General features: G+C 33.3%; 1 protein-coding gene across 1 annotated transcript in view; it reads left to right on the forward strand.

Moving 5' to 3' along the window:
- The first annotated feature begins 1,592 nt into the window (after positions 1–1,592).
- marchf5 (membrane-associated ring finger (C3HC4) 5) overlaps positions 1,593–16,223 on the forward strand; it is a 31,410-nt gene continuing 16,779 nt past the window's right edge. The window contains exon 1 of the mRNA XM_073833715.1: positions 1,593–1,925. Coding sequence (XP_073689816.1) covers positions 1,882–1,925 — 44 coding nt within the window. The 5' untranslated portion in view covers positions 1,593–1,881. The remainder of the gene's footprint in view (positions 1,926–16,223) is intronic.

A 16,223-nucleotide genomic window follows, 5' to 3' on the forward strand; every position in this document is an offset into this window, starting at 1 on the left:
GACAGATGAGCTGCCCTTCTGCAGTCGCCTCAACAGCTGATTGACTGCGGCGCATGGCTGGTGCACTGAGGGATTGTGGGAATTGTAGTTTTTCGTGAAATTCAGCCATCAAACGCACTATATAACATGTTGTAAAGCTTGTAATATATTCTGAAATGCAAAATCACAGTTGAACCCTTTTAGACTACAGTAATAATGTATTATGGTCCAGAGGGTTCAATTGGCTACTAAGTATTAAAATATTAAAGACACATTTTTAAATAAAATATTATTTTATTTAGCAAATTATAGTACCATTATGATACCTGACATAAAAGAACATTGATATGCAACAAAAACAATCAACCAAACAGGTTTTGCAGCATAGCTGTTGCTATATTGTGGATTTATCCATTTTGTGACAGTGGCAATGTTTAAATGCATAGCAAATCTATCAAAAATGACCTTTAACTGACGAAAGACGTATCTTTTAGGCTAGAGTCCCAATATATTATGGCCCTGAGGGCTTGGCCTATAAATGAACTACTGAATATTAAAATATTAAAGACACATTTTTGAAGGAAATGTTATTTTATTTAGCAAATTATAGCACCCTTATGATAAAATGATACTACCTGACATAACAGAACATTGATACGTGACACAAACAGATTGATGAACTGATGAAAGAATACAGTTTAAAGCATTCACTTGACTTACATTGTCACAATATTGTCAGGTTGTAGACATAATCCTATATGATTGTATTATATCAGATGATATCAAAACAAACACAATATATACATGAAAATCTGTCTATTCACTGCTCCTGAGTCATAATGAAAGTTATTTATGAAATAATGAACCTTAATTAGCTTTAAGATATCTGTTCTTTAACTAATTCTATAAATAAGTTAATATGAAATAGAGAAAATATTGCATTATACATAATAAAACAGAAAATGCCTAAAGTGATAGAAATTGACCAGGAGTAACCGACTAGCCAAGTTGTGACTGACTTCATCAATAGTCACTATTTATTCTTTGGCACAATGAAGCTATATTTAAGAGTATATTAATTTTTTAAGTTTTTCAATGTAGGTCAAATTTGCATTTTCTTATAAGAGAATTGTAGAGTTAATTTAACAGAAAATAGCAGAAGATGCATTAAAAATGCTTGTCATTTCAAGTCTCATAGCCTATATAATAATGAACTCAGTAAAAGAAACAACAAAAGAAGGGTTCTAAACCAAAACACACCTGCAATAAACAAACACTATATAATCACCTAACCATATGCTATGTGAAATGTGAAATGAATGAAGCCCTAATTATATTTACTATTCCTGGATGCTCTGCCATGTCAAGTAAAATATCCACTCTAATCATTTAGAATTTGTACTGAAATCCTCTCCTTACCACAGTATGAGGTATTCTGAAGCCAAATATGTATCTTCATGTTGCTCCAGCAGGCGTAGTCCCTCTTGCTCTAGGCTGCCTGCCTCTGCGAGAACATAAATTTTTATATTTTTGGCTACATGACACGAAGACTACACGTCCCAGAATGCACCTGTGCTCTCGCGAGAGTCGAGTTAATCTCGCACAAGCGCGTTGCTGCGTCCGCTCGCGTTTTCTCAAGCGCAGTCAATGGAGTCGCTGCGTGTTTCTGGAATTACTGACATTTATGAATATTCATTATTAGATCGGTTTAAAATAAGCAGTCTAAATGTTTTGTAATAGCATTGCAGCGTTTGTTTAATGACAGTAAGACGCTCACATGCGTGTTTAACGCGGCGTTAAGATTCCCTGCGGCCTGACGATTAAATCTCTAATATTAAAGTATTTAAACGCGGTCATACTTTAGTTTTCAGTCACTTATTAAGTGTGTGGACTCATGTAAATATGGCAGAAGAGGGAGCGGTTGTGATGCAGCAGATTGTGGACAGGTGAGTGACAGAAATACAATGTAAACAAACGGCTAATGCCAGCTAACTTACATATAAACCTGTCAGTGAAAATGTGTTTATGGACTTTTATATATTGTAAATATTCCTAAACACGAATAAATATTCTTAACGAACAATTAAAGTAGCTACTAATTGATTGTTTGCACGTTTAAAGCGTTTCTGCTCTTACATAGAGATGCTAATACGTGTGTTAACGTTACTTACATGACGTGACGTCTTTGGAGAGGGGGCGTGACCTTCAATTTTAGGCCTTTAATTTTGTTTTGACTCGCTCTTGCTTCTTTGATTATAATTTGTAGATATTTAAGGTCGTTTATGTTCAACGGCTCCTGTTCTAAAGACAAATCTATTTTTTTAAGATCTGATAACACTTTTTGAACAGTAAGTTTTTTTTAAATGTTTTTAAAAAAGTCTCTTGTGCTTACCAAGCCTGCATTGATTTCCGAAGTACAGCAAAAATATTAAAAATAAAATGTTTTTACTAAAGTAACCACTTTCTGTTTGAATATATTTTAAATTGTAATTAATTCCCGTGATTTCAAAGATTTTTTGCATCTTTGCTTCAGTCACATGATCCTTCAGAAATTATTCTGTAAAATTAAAAACATGTATTATTGTTTAAAACAGCTGAGAAATATTTTTCAGGTTTCTTTGATGAATAGAAAGCTCAGAATCAATTTAAAACATCCTTGCTAAATAAAAGTATTGATTTCTTTCATTTCTTTCTAAAAAACCCTATACTGACTCAACTTTAAATGGTATAGTGTATAATGTTACAAAAGCTTTTTTATTTCAGATAAATGCTGATCTTTCTTTCTATTCATCTTGAAAAAATGTACACAACTGTTTTAAATATGATAATAATAATAAAAATGTTTCATGAAGAGCAAATCAGCATATAAAAATAATTTCTAAAGGATCATGTGACACTGAATAGTGGGGTAATGATGCTAAAAATTCAGATTTGATCAAAGAAATAAATTATATTTTAAAATATATTCAAATAGAAAGCAGTTATTTTAAATAGTAAAAATATTTCACAATATTACTGCTTTTGCTGTACTCTGGATCAAAAAAATGCAGGCTTGGTGAGCAGAAGATACATTTATTTAAAAACTAAAAATTCTTACTGTTCAAAAACTTTTGACTGGTCGAGTAAATGTTTAGACACTGATGTTCAGAACTGATTTTTATTTTCTTTCCCATTTTTGACACAATATTAGTAAAAAACCATTAGACTTCAACAACAGAATAAGCAATATTGATATTATTAATATTGGTTTATTGTTATGTTTTGTTGTTGACTGTGTCTAAATATTATGCTTAATGCTCAACACTATTAATAATATTCATAATCAACAATGTGTTTCTCTCTTGAATGGCTGTTATATAACAGTAATTTATGGAAATAATACATTAAGTTACTTTACCTATGAAACGCTGTAGTCTCCTTAACGTGGCATTTATCACGTGACAATGACTATGCAGTTCGTAAAGTGTTTATGTTAATTCCTACTCATAAAAATGTTTATTATTAGAGCTGTAAAGCTTACTAAAATGAAGTAATACAAGTAATTCCTGCTTTACATTACCAACTTAGTTTTTTTACAAACTGTAATGTGTTGAAATTGTTTCCTGCGTTGATCAACACTTTCACAGCTTAAACTGTATTGACCCCAAAATATTCCTTTAGTAAAACAGCTTAAGTCATAAGAAGCTTGATTACCTGTTTGATCTGACTTGCGCTCCTGCTCAGGTCAGCGGATGATTTCGGAAAGGTTCATGGTTTAAAAAAAAGCTCATTGCCACATGACTTGCTAATGTTGGTCTTGAGCATCTTTTACTTTTAATGAACCCAGCAAAAAGGACAGTGTGTCCTGGAGAAGTTTATAATGAGTCTTTTTTTTTTCTGATTGACCCTCAGGGGTCATAGATAAACAGCACTATCTAATATTCCCTGAAATTGCAGGTTTTCTATATATAGGAACATTTTGTGGTAAATGACATGGACTGGTTCTCATTTCAGTAATTAATTCTGTGGGTCACTGTGTGGAGTTGAGTTGTTCGGTGTCCTGACCTTGTCCATGTTTTTCCACACAGCCTGTCCTGTTTGCCAGAGGGCCAGTGCTTGCAAAATAAACTAGACTGCACTGGCCTGCTGACGGGATACAATTGAGCGGATCTGTCCTTTCCAGTCAAAAATAAGATTGCTGGAAACGTTCATATGTTAGTGTATATTAGAGATGTACTGATTTACCAGCCAGGGACCGGAATTAGCAGATTGTCCGCATGAACGACCCGACTGTCTGGACAGTTTGCTGATTTTGAGCTGGTCCATTTTGACGTCACACTTATGGTGACTGATAATGTATTTACATTGTGCCAGATGAGGCTTGTGCAGCCTGAGTGAGTTTGTGAGAAATGCCCTGTCCAAATACCCACACTTGCTGTCTTTGCACTTGACAATTTACAGTCAAGCCCAAAATTATTCACACCCCTGGCAAATTCTGACTTAAAGTTACTTTTATTCAACCAGCAAGTTTTTTTTTTTTTGATTAGAAATGACACAGACGTCTCCCAGAAGATAATGACGATGTACAAGAGGCATCATTGAGGAAAAAATGACTCTACTTTTATTTACTTTTGAACAAAAAGTGGCATGTCCAAAATTATTCATACCCTTCTCAATAATTAATAGAAAAGCCTTTATTGGCTATTACAGCAATCAAATGCTTCCTATAATTGCTGACCAGCTCATGTCTCCACTGGTATTTTTGCTCATTCATCTTTAGCGATGAGGTCCAACTCTTTCAGGTTGGAGGGTTTTCTTGCCATCACCCTGATCTTTAGCTCCCTCCACAGATTCTCAATTGGATTTAAGTCAGGACTCTGGCTGGGCCACTGCTAAATATTAAAGTTTTTGTCTGCTAACCATTTCTTCACCACTTTTGCTGTGTGTTTTGGGTCGTTGTCGTGCTGAAATGTCCACTGGTGCCCAAGGCCAAGTTTCTCTGCAGACTGACTGATGTTGTTTTTGTATTGCTCTTTTTTCATGGTGCTGTTTACTGTGAAAACACCCCCAAAACATTTGGTTCCCACCACCATGTTTGACAGTGGGGATGGTGTTCTTATGGTTGAAGGCTTCTCCTTTTTTACGCCAAATGAAGGCTACATCATTGTGGCCAAACAGTTAAATTTTTGTTTCATAAAACAGAAGACCAGAAGTCTTCTTCTTTGTCCAGATGAGCATTTGCAAAGGCCAAGCTGGCTTTTGTGTGCCTTATCTGGATAAGTGGTGTCCTCCTTGGTTTGCGTCCGGGGAACCCAGCTTCCGACCACCTCCTCTGAGATTCTTCACAATGCGGAACGTCTTGTATTTTTTAATAATACTTTGCACTGTAGCCACTGGAACTTCAAAACATTTAGATATGGTCTTATAGCCCGTTCCTGACTTGTGAGCAGCCACAATGCACAGCCGCAGGTCCTCAGTGAGCTCCTTTGTCTTAGCCATGACTGTCCACAAACCAACAGCAGAGAGCTTCTGTTTTTCACCTGTTGAGTTGATTAAAACAGCTGTTCCCAATGAATCAGGGTAATTAGGAGGCTTTAGAACAGCTTGGACTATTTGGAATGGTATAGAACTTTGGATTTTCCCATAGACTGTGACAGTTTGCAAAGGGTATGAATAATTTTGGACATGCCACTTTTTGTATAAATGTAAATTTATGTAAAAATTGCAGTCGGTGCATCACTAACATTACCATTCAAAAGGGTTTTCTTATTTTTTTGGAATTAAATTAATATTTTATTTCTGCATGGAAGTATTAAATTAATACAATATTAGTAAAATATTTATGTTACAAGATTTCTGCTTCAAAAAATGCAAAATAAATTATTTTTAAATTTGTATTTAGTAAAGAATCCTAAAGAGTAGTATGTGAAAAAAAATCATCAAAAATATTAAATCTTGTAATAATAAAATCAAATGTTATTAAATTTAATAACTGTTATTTTACTTGCAATATATTGCAAAAATAATATAAGGGTCAAAGATGTTAAGATGTCCACATCAAAAGAAATTTACAAAAGTGATTTTATGCCTATAGAAAGCATTAAATGTAAGTAAAAAGTTTTTGGAGAATAAAATGGCAAAATTTGGTTGAAATAATGTTTGTCATTCATTGTTACAATATTTATATACAAATTCATACAACATGCTTATTCTGACTTGTACATATTACAATATATGTAATAATAAATATAATGTATAAAATATATAAAATGTAATATTTATGCATGAGCTCTTTTTTTGTCTTTGATCCATAAATATAATATATATATATAATAATCTTTATTTTTTATATTATAAATAAAATATATGCTACTGTTAATTTTTTTTAAGGAAATTAATATTTTTATTTAGCAGTGATTCAGTTTATTGATATAAAGTGACAAAAGACACAGTTATTTCTGTTTTAAACAAATGCTGCCCTTTTGATTTATGATGTTTTAATTAAAATTTCGAATAGAAATGTATCACCGTTTAAAAAAAATGAAGCAGCACATCTGTTTTTTACATTTATTTAAATAAAATTTTTCTTGAGCAGCAAATTAGCATATTAGAATGATTTCTGAAGGATCGTGTGACACTGAAGCCTGGAGTAATAATACTGAAAATTCAGCATTGCCATCACAGAAATAAATAACATTTTTAAATATATTCAAATAGAAAGTAGTTATTTTAAATTGCAATAATATTTCACTATTTTTGATCTAATAAATGTAGCCTTGCTATGACTTTAATGTTTTTAAAAACATTTAACAACCTCACAAACCCCAGTCTTTTAAATGGTTGTAATTTTTAACTAGTCTCCTCATACTTCTGTTTACATCTGAGGAAATAGGTATTGAGAGGAAATTACTGGACTAACTGTTAGTAAAGTGGTTTATTGGCACATTAGCCTGTCTGTAGACATATCTGTGTCAGTTGTCATGGTGAAAGCTCTCATCTCTCTCAAATGGATCCTGCATCCTTCTCTAATGTCCGTCACTGAGGCAACAACCTTCACAGATCTGTGTGGAAGCAGATAGCCGTACGTCAGCACGCAGCTCTATCAGACTCCAACACACGGCCTTATCGAGGCCGGCCACCCGCAGCTGCTCTCTCTGCAATGCAGCTCTTCATCGCTTGAAAAGACGGGGTCATGCTTAAATCCTGTCTGACCTTTACGTGGCGACACTCTATCACCCTCTTTTGTTCTTGTCGGTATTCAGAAAGCCGACTCCATTTATTTTGGCTGTTTTTAAAACCTCACTTTCTCTGCCTTATTGTTTTTCACATCCAGCTTTGATGTGTTTCCGCATCATCATGGATAAAATGGGCTGCCTTTTCAAATGTGTGTCTGAGTCATGTTTGAAAAGTGTCTGGAAATAATCCACCATCAATTGGACCTTTTTTGGTGTTCTGTTCTGTTTGAATGTCAATAAAATGCGGTTTTGCATGGTGCCTATGCTAATTGCTATGGAAGCCCATTTCCACCATGGGAATAAAGGTGATTGTGACTTTTTATCTCACGGTTCAGGCTTTCTCGGAATTCTATGGAAAAGTCAGAACTGGGAAATATAAATAGTTTTGAGTTAACATCTCTAATTTGTCTCTAAATCATTTAGTTGTTTTTTTAGCAAGTTTATATCTTGCTATTTGGACTTTTCTTTCTTAGAATTCTGAGTTTACATCTCGCAATTTTGACTTTCTCAGAATTCCAACTTTTTCTCAGAATTTTGAGTTTACATCGCAATTCCTGCATTTTCTCAATTTTTTCACTGAATTCTGAGTTTACATCTTGCAATTCTGACTTTTCTCAGAGTTCCAACTTTTTTTCTCAGAATTCTGAATTTACGTGTTGCAATTCCGACTTTTTTTCAAAGTTCTGACTTTTTCTCAGAATTCTGAGTTTACATCACACAATTCATTTTTTTCCCCTCAGAATTCTGAATTTACGTCTCGCAATTGTGACTTTTTCTCAGAATTGGAGTTTACATCTTGCAATTCTGACTTTTATCTCAGAATTGTGAGCTCCCGTCAGAATTCCTGCCTTTTCTTAGAATTACGATTTTTTTTTCTCTCAGAATTGTTTACATCTCGCAATTCTGACTTTTTTCACAGAATTTTAAGTTTACGTCTTGTAATTCCGACTTTTTCTCCGAATTCTGAGTTTACATCACACAATTCATTTTTTTCCCCTCAGAATTCTGAATTTGCATCTCACAATTCCGACTTTTTCTCAAAATTCTGAGTTTACATCATGCAGTTCCAAGTTTTTCCTCAGAATTTTAACTTTTTCTCACAATTCGGAGTTTACGTCTCGCAATTGTGACTTTTTCTCAGAATTTGGAGTTTACATCTTGCAATTCTGACTTTTATATCAGAATTGTGAGCTCCCGTCAGAATTCCTGCCTTTTCTTAGAATTACGATTTTTTTTTTTTACATCTCGCAATTCTGACTTTTTTCCGCAGAATTCTAAGTTTACATCTTGCAATTCCAACTTTTTTCTCAGAATTCTGAGTTCACATCACACAATTCATTTTTTCCCCCTCAGAATTCTGAATTTGCATCTCGCAATTCCGACTTTTTCTCAAAATTCTGAGTTTACATCATGCAGTTCCAAGTTTTTCCTCAGAATTTTAACTTTTTCTCACAATTCGGAGTTTACGTCTCGCAATTGTGACTTTTTCTCAGAATTTGGAGTTTACATCTTGCAATTCTGACTTTTATATCAGAATTGTGAGCTCCCGTCAGAATTCCTGCCTTTTCTTAGAATTACGATTTTTTTTTTTACATCTCGCAATTCTGACTTTTTTCCGCAGAATTCTAAGTTTACATCTTGCAATTCCAACTTTTTTCTCAGAATTCTGAGTTCACATCACACAATTCATTTTTTTCCCCTCAGAATTCTGAATTTGCATCTCGCAATTCCGACTTTTTCTCAAAATTCTGAGTTTACATCATGCAGTTCCAAGTTTTTCCTCAGAATTTTAACTTTTTCTCACAATTCGGAGTTTACATCTCGCAATTGTGACTTTTTCTCAGAATTTGGAGTTTACATCTTGCAATTCTGACTTTTATATCAGAATTGTGAGCTCCCGTCAGAATTCCTGCCTTTTCTTAGAATTACGATTTTTTTTACATCTCGCAATTCTGACTTTTTTCGCAGAATTCTAAGTTTACATCTTGCAATTCCAACTTTTTTCTCAGAATTCTGAGTTCACATCACACAATTCATTTTTTCCCCCTCAAAATTCTGAATTTGCATCTCGCAATTCCGACTTTTTCTCAAAATTCTGACTTTACATCTTGCAATTCTGACTTGTATATCAGAATTGTGAGCTCCCGTCAGAATTCCTGCCTTTTCTTAGAATTACGATTTTTTTTTACGTCTTGCAATTCTGACTTTTTTTCAGATTTTCGACTTTTTTCTTAGAATTCTAAGTTTACATCTTGCAATTCCAACTTTTTTTCTCAGAATTCTGAGTTTACATCTCGCAATTCCGACTTTTTCACAGAATTTACATCGCAATTCCTGCCCTTTCTCAGAATTCTGACTTTTTTCTAAGAATTGTGAGTTTACATCTCACAATTCCGACTTTTTCTCAGGATTCTGAATGTACATCTTGCTGAGTTTTTTTTTCTTGTAAGCGCGAGTTTATATCTCAGAATTCTGACTTTATAACACACAACTGCGAGTTATTCCATCAGAATTGTGAGATAAAAAAAAAAAAAACTCTCTTCAGAACTGGACTTTATAACTTGCAATTGCAAGTTTATATTAGGGGTGTAAATATTAATCGATTCGTATCGATGCATCGATTATGCAGCCGCCGATTCAATGCATCGATTCGTCCGCAAGAATATCGATTAATGTGTTTATTTTGCCGCCTGTTTGTTCACTTGTCTATTTTTAGAATCCGTTCCGACCTTTCTTTTACTGTCTGCTCCGATGTATTAAGCGCACTACCTACTCCTAAGCTGAGGGTGGCACTAACCTCACTGTCTTCTTCGTCACACGCGTTACTTTCGTTTCACAGTCCGTCTATGATGTTGTTCATGTTCACAGACCTCACGTTGTTGTCTGACTTTCAAGAGCGATGATTTTGAGCTGATTTTGTGGATTAGTATTCTATTTGCAGTTCATCTAATGCAGAGGATGTGTGACCATTACCTCTTAATAAGATGCAAATTGTATTTTCAAAATGTAACCAATTTTGTATGAAAGAAACTTTTTTAAAACGATGAATAGGCTAATTGGCCATAGTAGACCTGCACTATAAGTTTTTTTTTTTTTTTTTTTTGTCTTATTACAATTTATCTGATTGCACTTTGTAGATGCAGTAACTTATATTTGCTGTTCTATTTGCAGTGCATTGAGCACAACTGCTTTAGTGGAACATACACATTATGTGAATAGAATACTGTTTCTGTATTCTCAATAAAAGGCAAATTATTTACCATTTTTGTTGATTTATTTGAAACTTAATAGATATCATGTAAAAATATCTAATATTGAATCGAATCGCATCGTATCACAGGGAATTCTGAAGTATCGAAAATAATCGAATCGTTGGCTTAAGAAATCGGTATCGTATCGAATCGTCTTGAAGGCTCCGATTTACACCCCTAGTTTATATCATAATTTTGAGGGAAAAAAGTCAGAATTGCAAAATGTAAAGTTATAAAGTCAGAAAAAAGGCACAGTTACCTTTATTTTATTTTTATGGGATTCCATAAATTGCTATTATTCCACTGGATTTAAACATTATCTGAAGAAAATGCATGTGCAAAACTGATACAGATTCTGGGTGACTTCTACAGTGATTGTATGCATTACTCCTGGAATAGTTAATTATTTTTTTTAACAGGACATGGCTGTCAGGATTTCAAATAAATGTAGTAACTATAGCTGTTCAGTCAAAATGTGATTTACTATAGCACTAAAACAGATCTATAGATTTTTTAGAAATGCTGGTTATTCTATGTGGTCTGTGAGTTTTTGTTTCTCTGGGCTTCAGACATTTGCTGGTGAAACGTGATCTTGTGGATGGGTCTTGTGACTCTGACCACAGGGGAGAGAGTAAGAGTGAGTGTGTGTGTTTATGGATCAGCAGCAGGCCACATCTCACCCCTCCTCAAGTACAAATATAGACCACAAGTCCAAGATGACTGGCGTTACTTGGAAAACACTTACTGAAGTTACATGAACTCTAATGCTGCACCAGTTGTAAACTAGTCACAATCTAAACAGGTGAATAAAGTTTTTTTTTTTCAGTTTTAATTGTAATTTTAGTTACATTTTTATTAAATTTGTTATGGGTTTTTGTCATTTCAATTAGTTTTGGATTTTTAAAATTATAGTTCTTATGAATTTTTGGTTTTATTTTAGTACTTAAACCTGAACTAAAATAATACCTCTCTGAAACAAAATAAACATATTTTATTTCAAGTATCATTTAATGGTTTTATTTTTTAATTTAGTTAACAATAATAACCCTGTTGAGCAGATGAGGAAAGAAAGGTAGTAAAATTATTAATAAATGGAGTTATTATCATTACTGGTATTAATATTAATAATAATAATAATGTTTTTTGCATTTAATTGTTGAAAATTTAATTTTAATATTTAAAAGCACTTTTCATTTAAAATTTTATATTTTTTCTACCATGTTCATCATTTATCAGGAAAATCAGTATGAATACCATATTGTATAAGGTGTATATTTATCTATTAACTGATATGATATGAATAAAAATGCAATTCAGTGGCTAATTGCAATTATTTATACAATCCTTTATTGCCAGATAAAATTTCCTAATCGTGGCAGCCCTAATCCTATCAGTAGACGTCTGGGATCTCAGCGGTCCCTCTGATGCTCAACTATTTTCTCTCACTGGCTGTTGGCTGGAAGATCATTCAGGTTCCCACAGTCACATGACCACAGCCGAATGAATAAACTCATTGTGCCGAGGTTTTAATGCCTCTTTAAATGCAGTCTGCCCTGTGTAGCAATGAGAACATGCAGGAGTTTGTCAATGAAACACTGTTATGTAACTCTTCTTTTCAGTGCTTCAATATTATTATTATTATTATTGTTCATACTTAAAGTTTGAGGTTTATCAAAGAGTGTTTAACAGTGCTTCCACATTATCTGACCAAGAGGAAGCATCTACACTTTCACAGACTTATTCCTGTTTTTAAAGCAACATTAGTCAGCTGTAGCAGAATTTTCCACTTTATTCATGAAAGCTCATCCTGTGTGAAATCTGAGCTGATGTTGGGGCTCTAGAGTTCAGGATATTTAAACTATTATCAGGGTTATCAGTTCCAGAGACCCCCCTCGCTGTTGTATAGATTGTCTTTCTGTGTCATGTAACCAGCTCTTAACATGTAAAGAAAGGTGAGCGGTATCGACTTTCTGACCTCCTGATGGTATCTCATAGCTATATTCTGCCAGAACTCAAACAGTAATGTAAATCTAGAGGTCGAGGTGGCTATTTTCTGGGCATCAAAGAGACATTTTTGCAGCTTTTGTTCCCGGAATATTCACATGATTTAATGGGATTTTAAGCATTATATATATTATCACAAACAGCAATTCTGTCATGTGTCTTCAATTACAGCAGTGAACTGAATGTGATCGCAGTTGTTCAGCTGGGCAAAGTCAATGTTTTATAAGCTTTATTATTCGCAAGTTGTTTGGTTTGCACATGTGGCGATAAGGTGCTGTAATAAGCGTATGTTTATGTTTTCATAGTAAAAACGAACAGAAGCTGCAGTGCTCCTAAAGAACAAGGTTCATGATCTAGTTTGCACGGCCACAAAATATTATGGCTGGGAATTTTTAAATGCCTCCTCATGATTTAAGTGTTATAATTAGATTTTGTTTCAGAGAATTATTAACTTGGAAACAAAAATGAAAACAAGAAAAATTATTATAAGGGGAGATCATCCACTCCTTTAAAAATAATGGCAATTTTTTTCTAATTTAGTTAATCTAATTCATTTATTTATTTATTTAGATTTTTTTTTTTTAATTTATTTTATACATATTTTCTCATAAAACAAGATGTTATGTCGTATGTGACATTGTCTAGTTAAAACGACATCTTTTCTTGTAATAATGAGATGTTTTCTCGTTAAAATGACAATTATCTAGTTAAAGCATCTTTTCTCATAATAATGTGATCTTTTCTCTTTAAACTGACATCTTTTCTCATAAAAACAAGATCATTAAAAAATGTACAAGTACTTTGTTAAAACATCTTTTCTCGTAATAACTCAAGATTTTTCATGTTAAAAAAAAAACAGGAAAATTATGAAATATTTTTACTATTTAAAAATAACTGTTATATTATGGCTGGACATTTTTAAACGCCTCCTCATGATTTAAGTGTTATAATTTGATTTTGTTTCAGAGAATCATTAACCTGGAAACAAAAAATTAAAATCTCATAAAAAAGATGTTATGTTGTTGAAATGACAATTATCTAGTGTCATTACTCCAGTCTTCAGTGTTCCATGATCCTTCAGGAATCATTCTAATGTGCTGACTTGCTGTTCAAGAAACGTTTATTATTATTGTAGATATTATTTAGCAAAGATGCTTTAAATTGATTAAAAGTGATGGTGAATTTAATTTTTTTTAGAATTTATTTATTTTTTATTTTATACATATTTTCTCGTAAAAGCAAGATATGAAAATTACATAATTATCTAGTTAAAACAACATCTTTTCTTGTAGTAATGAGATGTTTTCTAGTTAAAACAACAATTATTTTGTTTCTCAATATAACGAGATCTTTTCTCATTAAAATGACATTTTTTCTTGTGAAAACGAGCCATTATGTCATTAAAACTTATGTTGTTAAAACAAGTATCTTGTTAAAACATTTTCTCGTAATAAGATGTTTTCTCATTAAAACAACATCTTTTCTCATATTAATGTGATGTTTTCTCATTAAAATGACATTTTATCATAAAAACAAGATGTACAATTATTTTGTTAAAACATCTTTTCTGGTAATAACTACCAGCCAAAAGTTTTTGAACAGTAAGATTTTTCATGTTTTCTTTTTTTTAAGAAAAACAGTAAAATGTTGAAGATATTTGATATTCATATTTGAATATATTTTAAAATAGAATTTATTCCTGTGATCAAAGCTAAATTTTCAGCATCATTACTCCAGACTTCAGTGTCACATGATCCTTCAGAAATCATTCTAATATGCTGATTAGCTGTTCAAGAAACATTTATTATTATAGAAATTATGCCGCAGAGATGCTTTAAATTGATCAAAAGTGATGATAAAGACATTTATAATGTTGCAAAAGATTTCTATTTCAGATAAATGCTGTTCTTCTGAACGTTCTATTAATAAAAAACCCTGAAAATATTCTACTCAGCTGTTTTCAACATAATAATAATAAAAATAATACATTTTTGAGCAGCAACTCAGAATATTAGAATGATTTCTGAAGGATCATGTGACTGGAGTAATGATGCAAAAAACCAAAGTCCCTTTAAGGCAAGTCATGTCACTCGGCGGCCATCTTTGATACGCCTCTCGGGCATACAAGTGCAGCTCCTATCTGTTTGAATGGGGAAACATCAAATTCTCCAAAACTGTTCACCAAGCTTACGATTAAATTTAATATTTTAAATCTTCAAAGAAATCCAACAAGAACTGCCTCATAAATATGGTTCCTTGTGCTCCAATAGGGTGAAAAAACGCTTATTTTTCCGGCTAGATGAGCCAGTGCGCATGCGCAGTACTGAGCGCACGTCTAGAGTGCCGATTGTTTCTATACCAACCGGGACTTCTAACGGCAGCTGCAGTGATGCGCTGACTTTACTAATCAACGATTGGCTCTTTCACTAAGAAGGCGGGGCTTCGCGGCCATAATGAGCGTTGCATTTTTCCCCATTCAAAACTAAACGAGTGAAATGTCTTGGGTATTCTATAGTCTTTGAAAAAATTCACAAAACTTTGAAATCACAGGAATAAATAACATTTTGAAATATATTCAAATACAGTACAGTTATTTTAAATAGTAAAAATATTTCAAAACTGTACTGTTTTTGCTGTACTTTGCAGCAAATAAATTCAGGCTTGGTGAGCAGAAGAGACTTAAAAAAAATCTTACAAGTAGTGTAGTACTCGGATGTATCTGTGAATCACTTTTTCTCCCACAAAACAGACAAAAATCTCATCATGTTATCATGTGTCATACCTTGTGTGTATTTTACGGTGGATAATATAGCCTGTAGTTTGAAACTTTACCCCTGTTGAGTGAAGGCAAACAAGCTTAAATCAGCTTGTGTTTCACAGCACAATTTGTTTTACCTTGTTTATTTGCTGATAATCGAGTTGTCTGACCTAGACGGTGCACCTTAATGAACGCGGCTTTTAGTGTGTACATCCATGTTACGTGAGTGTGTTTGAGTGAGGGGCGACGGCGAGGTGTCTTGGGTTTCACAGGGGTGATTGTGTTTCTGATGGTTGTCATGATGGAGGCAGGGTTACAGGAACAGGAGAAGGTTCTTAAGGAACTTGGAGAAGCATCTTTGTCCGTAGCTCTGATCTTGTGAAGGTCTCAGATCATTTTGTCACTTTTTCTGCTTCTAGTGTTTTGTTCTTCATTCTCATCTTTCAGAAGAGAATCAAAACCTTTTGGTTCTGTAACTTGCCATTTTCAAAAATTGTACACATCTTCCAGCTTTTTTGGTTTGATAACTAAATACTTTGTGCTTTAAAGGAATAGTTCACCCCAAAATTACAAAATTCTGAAAATGTACTCACCCTCAGGCCATCCAAGATGTAGATGAGTTTGGAACAGATTTGTAGCACTGTAGCATTTCAACACTTGCTCACCAATGGATCCTCTGCAGTGAATGGGTGCCGTGAGAATTAGAGTCCAAACTCCTGATAAAAACATCACAATAATCCACAAGTAATCAACATTACTCCAGTCCTTCAATTAACATCTTGTGAAGGGAAAACTTGTTACAAAGGTGTTAGTATTAAATTCGTCATTAATGATCAAATGATTTAAAATGAATCATCCAAACTTACCTACATCCTGGATGACCTTAGGGTGAGTAAATTTTCAGCAGTTTTTCATATTTCGTTGAATTATTCTCTAAATATGGCTGTGTTTTCAGCTACCAATAAGCTTCATTTAACTGTTTTGCTGTGTTTAAATTCATTTTTTCCCAAAAAATTA

Source organism: Garra rufa, chromosome 2 (assembly GCF_049309525.1).
Source record: "Garra rufa chromosome 2, GarRuf1.0, whole genome shotgun sequence".
Classification (NCBI taxonomy): domain Eukaryota; kingdom Metazoa; phylum Chordata; class Actinopteri; order Cypriniformes; family Cyprinidae; genus Garra; species Garra rufa.